At 38.5% G+C, this 11,385-nt stretch overlaps 2 protein-coding genes across 2 annotated transcripts in view; both read left to right on the forward strand.

Annotated features, from left to right (window-relative positions):
* Positions 1-6,111, forward strand: part of fbxw2 (F-box and WD repeat domain containing 2) — a 78,469-nt gene extending 72,358 nt beyond the window's left edge. Inside the window, exons 7-8 of the mRNA XM_061980583.1 lie at positions 4,634-4,803; positions 5,585-6,111. Coding sequence (XP_061836567.1) covers positions 4,634-4,803; positions 5,585-5,882 — 468 coding nt within the window. The 3' untranslated portion in view covers positions 5,883-6,111. The remainder of the gene's footprint in view (positions 1-4,633; positions 4,804-5,584) is intronic.
* Positions 6,112-9,757: 3,646 nt separating this feature from the next.
* Positions 9,758-11,385, forward strand: part of crb2a (crumbs cell polarity complex component 2a) — a 74,082-nt gene continuing 72,454 nt past the window's right edge. Inside the window, exon 1 of the mRNA XM_061980585.1 lies at positions 9,758-9,932. Within this exon, the coding sequence (XP_061836569.1) occupies positions 9,836-9,932 (97 nt within the window). The 5' untranslated portion in view covers positions 9,758-9,835. The remainder of the gene's footprint in view (positions 9,933-11,385) is intronic.

An 11,385-nucleotide genomic window follows, 5' to 3' on the forward strand; every position in this document is an offset into this window, starting at 1 on the left:
ATACCCCACAGATTTTCTATGGGGCTAAGTTCAGGGGAGTTGGCGGGCCAATTTAGAACAGAAATACCATGGTCCGTAAACCAGGCACGGGTAGATTTTGCGCCTGCACACAGCGCAAAATCTACCCGTGCCTGGTTTACGGACCATGGTAAAACTCATCGACTCCATGCCACGCCGCATTAACGCAGTAGTTGAGGCAAAAGGAGCTCCAACCAAGTATTGAGTATTGTACATGCTCATATTTTTCATTTTCATACTTTTCAGTTGGCCAACATTTCTAAAAATCCCTTTTTTGTAATAGCCTTAAGTAATATTCTAAATTTGTGACACACGGAATTTTGGATTTTCATTTGTTGCCACTTCAAATCATCAAAATTAAATGAAATAAACATTTGAATGCATCAGTCTGTGTGCAATGAATAAATATAATGTACAAGTTACACCTTTTGAATGCAATTACTGAAATAAATCAAGTTTTTCAAAATATTCTAATTTACTGGCTTTTACCTGTACTTGGAAAGAAAAAGCCCAATTTGAATGTCTAATGGAGTTTGAAAGTCAGGGAGTCATGCAGCAAAATACCAAGGTATTTGTACGTGTGAAACACCTCTATGACATTTCCTTCAAGAGGGGAACTAAGGGAATAGTTTGAGGAACCTTCTTAGTGTTTGAAAACAACATATGTTTTTTTTATTTTCAGCATTGAGGACTATTTTTAGCTTTCTGCAAAGATTCTACAGCTTTAGCAGGGTTCAAACCAAATCAGTACAATATTGTGTCATCAACATAGAAAAACGATGAATGAAAATGAACTTAATGACGTTGCGGTCAAAGATAAATTGCTATGTCTGTCTGTGTGTTTCTTTTCTTTGGTTCTGGTTTTCAAACTGGATACAAGAGGCCTTTTAAGGTTTGAAAGCGAGAAAAGCGCTGCCTTCACAGCGGACACTGTGCTGGATGGCAAACTCAAACATCTCTGGGGGCCAAAACTTTGTCATTCTTTCGTCACCGTAGTCCTTAAAGGGGAACTGCACTTTTTTTGGAATTTTGCCTATCGTTCACAATACTTATGAGAGACAAAATGTTGTAGCCTTTTTCGCTTTCTAACATAAAAAATCGGCATGCATTAAAAAGCATTGAAAAAAGGTCTACAATACATTTACGTTCCGTAACCCGAAAAAAAACCAAGCTTTAGCGACATTGTTATTGTAACAGCGAACACTGAAGAACTCTTTTTCTAGCATAGTAACACATCAGCATGCTTCGGTATTAGCCGTAAAAACTAACTACGGCAAGAGACAAGCTAGTTTCTATGTCAGCATGAAACACGTTTGAGTTTGTAATGCAAAACACTGCAATATGACACCAATTTGTGCTGACTGATAAACATGGACACTCATATTACAGTATCTGAAAAGTGTTAGCCCACATTTCATGTTTTGTTTGTACACAGCTGAGCTAGCCAGACAGCACATGTACTGTAGTTGTGCTAAAACGTATGGTGTGCTGCAAGTATCATGATCGATATTAAAGTGACTCACTTGATGGACAGTTGTTCGTCTGATCCAGCTGGCCGGGGACGTTTCCTGTTGATTTTGGGTAAGCACACTATTTATGTCAAAATAGCTTGGCTCCAAGTTCCATATTTATAGCGTCAAAATCACTTTCACCTCACTCTCCCGGCTCCCGTCTGCTCACTCTTCTTTCGTGCTGGCTTCTTTAAGCACCAGTGTATTAAGCTTTAAACGTATAATTTTTTAATCCTCATTTGTCCCAAACTAGTTGTCTTTGTTGTCTTATTACCAAGCCTGCCATGATTACAACACACTCGTGTTTGATTCCGGAAGTAGGGAAATATATGTTGCCAGAAGTCAGACGTGCGCTGCTATGGGAACAGAGATCAATGCACGAAAGAAATCAGGATTAAAATGATAAAAATACGGTAAATATTGAACATATTACATATTGTTATGAACGCGTCTGTTATTACATTATATATAGACTTGCAGTGTGTATATAAAACGTTGGAGGGTTTTGAATTTGTTTTAGAGGGTTTTGAAGGCTGCAACGATGACTCCCATTAGCCGCATCTTTTAAGCATTTTTTTAATCATCTTTAAAATCGTAAAAAAAAAAAAAAAAGGACATGTTCTCTTCTCATAATGATTGTGAACGATAGGCAAAATTCCAAAAAAAAGTGCAGTTCCCCCTTAACTCTGACACCATGTCATGTTAATGAGGAAGCAGAGCTTGTTTCTTACGCAACTCCTTTATTTCAGTCTGCAGTTCAACACACATGAGCTAATTTGGCTAATTGGCAACTCTCATGACTCAAGCACTTCATGTGACCTCATGTCTTGTTTGCCTAGGATGGACAAACAAGACAATTCTCACAACAGATTACAACTCGTATTCGACATTCCCACAGTAAATTAATAATAGTTTCTTCAGCTGCCTAACACTTTATACTTAACTTCCTATCTAATGTACCCATTTTAAACAACTGTGAGGGTGTAAAATACAATCTATTAAAGATGTTAAATTGACTCTGTTTATTTTTAATGTATTTAAAGGGCTTATTGACATTTTTCCAAATATCATTCCATGACATGTATGTTTACAAAATGTTTAAATCAATCATCTATCTCTAAACATATGCATAATTTGCATTCCTAGGATGATGTTCATTTATTAGTCCATAAAACCACCAGTTTGTGGCTATTATAAGGCATATTTTCAGAGCATTTGCATTTTTACAACATGTTTTAAAGAGATACAATTTAAAAAATGTCTTCTGGGTATATTACATTTTTCATTTCAGGATTGGATGTTTATTTAGAGGGCTTAAGTGCAGTTCCCCTTTAATAATTTTGATTGAAGATACAGTGTGATGATTGACAGACGGAACCTTTTAATCGCTATTGTCTACGGCCAGTACACAAAGTCAAAAGACCGGATGCTACTACAGAAAAATAGATAAGTAAATAAAAAATCTTAGATGAAACAGTCTCGCAAGCCAATTCTAATTCACTCGATAATAACAGTTAATGTAAACTTTTCAACTATTCAACATTATTATGGTGAAATGCTTACAATTATGTATGTATACAGACATTTTTTGACTATATACAATAACCATATGTGGTCGAACATGGCATTAAATTGTTTTAAATTGGCATTTAAAAGCATTAAATTAGATTTGCTGATACCTGTAGAAACCCTGTGACAGTTTGTGGCCGTTATTTCCTATTTTTAAATGCATTAGTTAGTTATATATTTCAAGTGTCTCCTTTCTAATGGAGCTGTTGCTGTTTTACTTTAACATGCCTAACATGTATTTAAACTAGGGCTGTCAAAAATAACAAGTTAACTCATGAGATTAATCACAGAAGATTATCACATTAATCATGTATATATGCAGATCGGTCTCACACTTTATTTTGAGCGTACATGCTTCTTTACCCTAACTGCGAATGGTTTACTGAAAGGTGGCATGAGTTGTTATACTGTCAGTGATCAGTTCAATGCATATGTCAGTACAAAGATGTTGTGCTCGCTGGCAAATTTACCTTTAAAATACACTTTGATGGGACTTAAGATAAAACTGTTACCAAATTTTGAGCAAATAAAACAAAATCACCTTTTTTTTTTACATTCTAATACAATTGCATTTCTAATTTAAAAGCAATTTAAATTAACCTCTTTAATTTAAATTAGTGCTGCCGCAGTGCTGCGTGGGCAGCACGGTGAAAGAGGGGTTAGTGCATCTGCCTCCCAATACGAAGGTCCTGAGTAGTCCTGAGTTCAATCCCGGGCTCGGGATCTTTCTGTGTGGAGTTTGCATGTCCTCCCCGTGACTGCGTGGGTTCCCTCCGGGTACTCCGGCTTCCTCCCACCTCCAAAGACATGCACCTGGGGATAGGTTGATTGGCTAAATTGGTCCTGGTGTGTGAATGTGACTGTGAATGTTGTCTGTCTATCTGTGTTGGCCCTGCGATGAGGTGGCGACTTGTCCAGGGTGTACCCCGCCTTCCGCCTGATTGTAGCTGAGATAGACTCCAGCGCCCCCGAAGGGAATAAGTGGTAGAAAATTGATGGATGGATGGATGGAATTTAAAAGCAATTAACGTGATCTTTTTAATTTTATTTTATTTTTTTTAAATTTTTTTTTACAAAAATGTGCGTGTTGTCCATTTTTAAGCACCAGTTTAGGAACTGTTTAAGAACCTCCTCTGTTGAAAGAGTATCAGTTTGGCACTAGTATCAGTTATGTAAACTGTCTCGGTGCAACACACAAAACCTAACAGATACATTATACGTTTGAAATTTTAGAAAGCATGATTTCAAGATTTTTGTCTAAATGATGAAATATTTTCCAATAAATAAGTGCAGTAGAAGCCATATAATTTCAAGATGGATTCAAAGACACAGCTTTCCTTAAAGTCAAAATATGGATGAAGTTACACCGCAGAATTGCTGTATGTCCAGGGTGTACCCTGCCTTCCGCCCGAGTGCAGCTGAGATAGGCTCCAGCGACACCCTGCGACCCCGAAAGGGACAAGTGGTAGAAAATGGATGGATGGATGGATAATGTTATGAGCACATGAAAAACATGAGTTTTCTTCTGTTTTCAGGTTTGGCCTTTAGGAAAAGAAATAAACTGTAAGTGCTTAAAGACCCTGTCAGTGTCAGAAAATCGCAGCATCAGCCTTCAGCCCCGTTTGCAGTTTGATGGACGCTACATTATCTGCAGCTCTGACCTTGGAGTGTACCAGTGGGACTTTGCCAGTTTTGAGATTCTCAGGTAATCAATCGGCTTGATACTGTCCATTCCGGAGAGATAGTTTACCTTTGATTTGCTGGCATTAGGTAACATTTTTTTGCATAGAAAATATTGGAAATAGTCCACTCTAGAATCAAACTAATGCCATCATGAAACCTGGGTTAACACTTTGGGCATGTTTTATGTCACTTTTATATTTGGGGGAAAAAAACTGGTTGTCTTAGTTTTTGTGTTACAGGTCTTACATCACATACACCTCATTAATAATAATTTAATTTTGAGAACATGTCAAGGGCCAATAAAAAACTAGCTGTGGGATGAAAATGGCCCGGGGCCATACTTTGGATATCCCTGGTCTGGTGTGACTTACAATTAAGCAGATTGTAAAGTTCTGTAGCAGGTAGGTATGTAATTTGAAGTGAATGTACTGATAATAGGGTCAGTCAAACAATAGGGGGGAAGTAACATGCTACATTTAGTCTGTTACATTTACCTAAGTAACTTTTGGATAAATTGTCACATACGCCGTCCAATCAAGACTTTTTTCAAATGTTTAACTCAGCTTTATTTGTCCTGCTGACAAATACTTAAAGTGTGACTGCTTACCTTCCTGCACCAAAGTGAGCACCAATTATCTTTTTGTAATTTTTCTCCGGACTGCAAGTGTGAACTTGAACTAAGATTGTTCGTAATCCCCAGATTTTATGTTAGAGTCTTTGGATGAGGATCTTCCATCTTTTTGTGCTATGGTTGAGTTCAATGTTGCAATCACTTTTAATTCAGCATATTTGTATTTTTCCAGGGTGATAAAATCGCAGGATCCAGCCAACCTGTCTTTGCTTAGCTTTGGCGAAGTGTTTGCCCTCCTTTTTGACAACCATTTCCTCTATGTGATGGATCTCAGGACAGAAACAATTTCAGGTCGCTGGCCTTTACCACCTTACAGGAAATCGAAACGTGGATCCAGTTTCCTGGCTGGTGTTACCTCTTGGCTCAATGGTTTGGACGGAGACAATGACTCTGGACTTGTGTTTGCCACCAGCATGCCAGACCACAGCATTCACTTAGTACTATGGAAAGAAAACATGTATCAAACCTGACGCCGCGACGGGACAATTGTATTGTATTTCTTATTTTTTTGGTCAAATCAGTAAAGACAAAAACTAAACATGTCTTGACAATGACTTTAAACAATTTGTTCAAAATAAACCACTCTTAACATCTTTGTATTAAATGTGTGTGTGACGTAAAGGCAACTATTCCGGTTCTGTGTTCTTATTCAGTTGGTTAGGAAGAATAAAACAATTATTATATTGCTTTCCTTTATGATATACTGTAGTTTGTCCTTTTTTATTTAGAATAGATAACAGTGATGCAAACATAAGTAAAAGACTATGCCAATAAGATTGCCAGACAATGTTTCTAATGGTGTAGTCCAGGTGTGGTAAGAGCGACCTGATAATCCAATCCAATCCACTTTATTTATACAGCACATTTAAACAACAAAATGTTTCCAAAGTGCTGCACAACAATATTAAAAACAATTAAAAACAATATAAATTAAATATGATTAAAAACGATTTTAAAGGGTAAAACCAATTAAAACAGTAAATAGAAATCAACATTTTAAAAACACAGAGGACAACAGAGGACCACACAACTCACGTAGTGTTAAAAGCCAGAGAATAAAAGTGGTCTTAAGACGAGACTTAAAACACTCCACTGTGGGAGCAGTTCGAACATGGAGGGCCCTGGAATACAATGATTTGCAAATCCTTTTCAACCCATATTCAATTGAATGCACTACAAAGACAAGATATTTGATGTTCAAACTCATGAACTTTATTTTTTTTTGCAAATAATAATTAAGTTAGAATTTCATGGCTGCAACACGTGCCAAAGTAGTTGGGAAAGGGCATGTTCACCACTGTGTTACATGGCCTTTCCTTTTAACAACACTCAGTAAACATTTGGGAACTGAGGAGACACATTTTTTAAGCTTCTCAGGTGGAATTCTTTCCCATTCTTGCTTGATGTACAGCTTAAGTTGTTCAACAGTCCGGGGGTCTCCGTTGTGGTATTTTAGGCTTCATAATGCGCCACACATTTTCAATGGGAGACAGGTCTGGACTACAGGCAGGCCAGTCTAGTACCCGCACTCTTTTACTATGAAGCCACATTGATGTAACACGTGGCTTGACATTGTCTTGCTGAAATAAACAAGGGCGTCCATGGTAACGTTGCTTGGATGGCGACATATGTTGCTCCAAAACCTGTATGTACCTTTCAGCATTAATGGCGCCTTCACAGATGTGTAAGTTACCCATGTCTTGAGCACTAATACACCCCCATACCATCACAGATGCTGGCTTTTCAACTTTGCACTGATGTCGCTTGTTGATGCAGTACAGCCTGAGGGATCGAGATTCGAAGGTCACGGGCTTAGTTGCTTACGTGCAGTGATTTCTCCAGATTCTCTGAACCCTTTGATGATATTACGAACCGTAGATGGGGAAATCCCTAAATCTCTTGCAATAGCTGGTTGAGAAAGGTTTTTCTTGACAAAGTGGTGACCCTCGCCCCATCCTTGTTTGTGAATGACTGAGCATTTCATGGAATCTACTTTTATACCCAATCATGGCACCCACCTGTTCCCAATTTGCCTGTTCACCTGTGGGATGTTCCAAATAAATGATAAATGGGTTATACTCACTTTGACAGTATTTCCACATTCAACCATTCACACACACATTCACACACTGATGGCGGGAGCTGCCATGCAAGGCGCTAACCAGCAGCCATTAGGAGCAAGGGGTGAAGTGTCATGCCCAAGGACACAACGGACGTGACTAGGATGGTAGAACGTGTTGCTGGCATCAAATTCTAAAGTTAATGATTATTTGGAAAAAAACATTTTTTTTTATCAGTTTGAACATCAGGTGGCGACTTGTCCAGGGTGTACACCGCCTTCCACCCGATTGTAGCTGAGATAGGCTCCAGCGCCCCCCGCGACCCCAAAGGGAATAAGCGGTAGAAAATGGATGGATGGATGGAGATTGAACATCAAGTATGTTGTCTTTGTAGCATATTGAACTGCATATGGGTTGAAAATTATTTGCAAATCATTGTATTTTGTTTATATTTATATCTAACACAATTTCCCAACTCATATAGAAACAGGGTTTGTACTTGCCTAATAAAGTTCCACGACGTGGCCATACAGTATTTGTTTCTCGCCCTCGCGTTGCTGATGTCCCAGGTTTGCAGAAGCATGTATGCCATTGCTCCCCCATTCCTGTTGAAGGCATTGGTCCCTTGCTTCATAATTTCCATAGCCTGCTTCATCCATATCTTGTATTTCTTTCTTTCTCATAAAATGACTTAAAATGCGACACGGCATTTTACTTGTACCGTTAAACGTTATGTCGGCTACGTCTTTTGTGGTTTAAATTTGTGTTGCTGCTCTATTATTGTATTGTGTCGTTTGTATTTATTGTGGCTGCAGCAATTGTGCAGTAGCTGAAAATTATGATATTGTAATGCCCAGCAGTAGAGTAGCAGAGACGCTTTCATAACAAACGTTAAAAAACTCAAGGAGTCAAAACACAAGTTTAAAAACTAAACACAAAGACATCAAAACTCTAGCGGGATTCTGTTCACTGCCACTCTCGCTCAGGTAACGCACAACAGCACAATCTCTGAAAAGCACACCCACGCGTCACAGATGTGACTATTGTCTCGAGACGTTCGCGTTTGTTATTACCTTTCTCCATCACCGAAGATATCGGCCTTTTTTGTTGTGATGATGCCACAGATGAGAAAATAGACCTAACGTTTAAAGTCTTTATTATTACAAACGTACAAGTGCTAAACTTCATATAAAATCTGCTGTTCTTAAATCCAATATTTCCTTTTTTTCTATCCATCCATCCATCCATTTTCTACCGCTTGTCTCTTTCGGGGTCGCGGGGGGTGCTGGAGCCTATCTCTAGTATCGATGAAATTGATCGATTCCCTTTTAAAACGATCATGGATCGAAACCAAAGTTGCCAAGCACACATCGATATACTTGAAATTTTGGAATAGAAATCGACCTATCGACGTATCAATCAATTCTTACACCCCTGTTCGTAACGGATACCAATCTATTTTGGTTTGGTTTGGTGTCATTGTTCTTTACATTCTGTTTGCACGATAGGATTACATTCTATTCTATTAATAATCATTTCCTACGCTATTTATAAACGCATCTGTTTATACCTCGTGCTATTTACATCATTATGTACATACCTACGTTCTTTTGGTACTCATTGAGCTAAATCATGGACCTTGGGTACTAAATTGCGTGCCATCTCATATGGTATGATAAAGTTCCTTGACTATATATAATTTTTGATAACTGGCTTGTATATTTGCAACGTGTGGTTGACTGCCAGCAATGAAGACATGTTGTTCATTCTCTCACGTAATTTTGCACTAAATAAATAACCAGAAAGACTAGGAAAAAGACTGGAATTAATCCACAAAGTCAGAGAAGTTTCAACAAAACAGCAAAATAAAAGATGGGACAATTAAAAAAAGTCGTAAAACAAATGATCATTATGAACACCTGCAGGCTGTGAGGGGTAGGAGAGGGAGGGGTAATCGCATGGTTTAGTGTAAGCACACTCTAAATCCTTGGATTAAACACTTCCTCTAACACAGAAGCTCTGTGTTTGTGTGTCACTCACTCCATACTGGTTCTCAAGTTTTGCTGCAAATAATATGTATATTATTTATAATATAATGTAGAAAATAATGTTTCTTTAAAGGGCACTATAGACTCAAATGGTGAAAAGTCATTGAATGTGAATGAGCAATTTATGTTGTCCTGTTGTCTCTCCGCCATCATGTTTAATTAGCTTCCATGCGAAATCTGGGGCACTGCTGATTGGCTGCCTGACAAAGCAGTGTTTTTTTAGCCCGCCTTTTTACACAGAGCAAGCAAGGATCCTCTCTCATACATGCCAACATTCTACAATTCTTCACACTTTTATTTCACAGTAGCCTTATTATGGCATGTAAGTCCATCCGAGGTTCTGCCATGGACTTTGACAACATTTACTTAGATCTAAAGACTCTCTTTTTGACGATGATGATGTTTAAATGGGGTGAGTAGTGACACATTTGTTTTTCCCTTCCTGAACAATTAGCTTTAAATTCAGGGTAAATATATGATTTAAAAAATTATGCTTTTGTTTATTTAGAACAAAGTTACTTTAAGGAAACATCACATGTTTTCACTTTCACAATTTATCATGTCTGTGTTAAACATAACAATTTTAAATACGTATATATATATATATATATATATATATGTCTTAATAAGGTTATCCAAAAAATAGTGCTCGATACCGTAGTAGAGCGCAATATATGTATGTGTGGGGAAAAAAAATCACAAGACTATTTCATCTCTACAGGCCTGTTTCATGAGGGGGGGTACCCTCAATCATCAGGAGATTTTAATGGGAGCATTCGCATACCATGGTTTATATAGGGCACAGAGTGGGTGGGTACAGGCTGGCCTAGGGGCGTGGTGATTGGCTCATGTGTTACCTAGGAGGTGTTTCCGTCTATGGCGGCATGTTGTTACAATTTCGCTGCGCTTGTTGAGGGATGACAGGTCTGGACGGTAAATAATAAACAGTTTCTCTTTCAAGCATAGGTTGCATCTTTTATTACCACTATTGTAAGGTGTGCTGGATGCAAGAATTTGCCATGTTATTGAATATTCAACATTATTGTCTTTGAGGTCCCAAATGTGTTTGCTGAGTTCTGTGGTATTTCGCAGGTTTTTGTTCCTGAAAGAAGCCTTGTGATTGTTCCATCTGGTTTTGAATTCACCCTCGGTTAATCCTACATATGTGTCGGATGTGTTAATGTCCTTGCGTATTACCTTAGATTGGTAGACAACTGATGTTTGTAAGCACCCCCCGTTGAGGGGGCAATCAGGTTTCTTTCGACAGTTACATGCTTTGTTGGTTTTGGAGTCGCTCTGACTGGGGGTCGACGGCTCATTTGCAATTGTTTTGTTGTGGTTTGAGATGATTTGTCGTATATTGTTCATGCAGCTGTAGCTCAATTTAATGTTGTTCTTGTTGAATACTTTTCTTAGGTTGTTGTCTTTGGGAAAGTGTTTGTCAATCAGATTGAGGAATTTGTGTCCAATGTTAGTTGAGACGTTTTTGCTGTATGGGGGGTTGTACCAGATGATGTCGTTTCGTTTTCTGTTCTTTTTTGGCTGGTTTCCTGGCGTGGGTTCATAGGTGAGGGTGAAATTGTATCCGCTTTCATCAAGGGCTTTTTGGTACGGGGGGGTTGCTTGGTCAAATTCAGCTTTGCTAGATGACAGCATCGATAGCCTTTTATTGATTCCGGTAGGTATTCTTTTCGTGGTGGTGGGTGGGTGGTTGCTGTCATGGTGCACGTATTGGAGTGTTGTGTTGGGTTTCGTGAATGGTTGGTAGCTGTTATTTCTCAGGTTGAAAGTGACGTCAAGGAAGTTGACGGTTTGCTTGTTGGCTTCAATCGTGATCCGTAGGCCGTTCTCTTTGAAAATTTGGC

The sequence above is a fragment of the Nerophis lumbriciformis genome, linkage group LG20 (assembly GCF_033978685.3).
Source record: "Nerophis lumbriciformis linkage group LG20, RoL_Nlum_v2.1, whole genome shotgun sequence".
In the NCBI taxonomy this organism is placed as follows: domain Eukaryota; kingdom Metazoa; phylum Chordata; class Actinopteri; order Syngnathiformes; family Syngnathidae; genus Nerophis; species Nerophis lumbriciformis.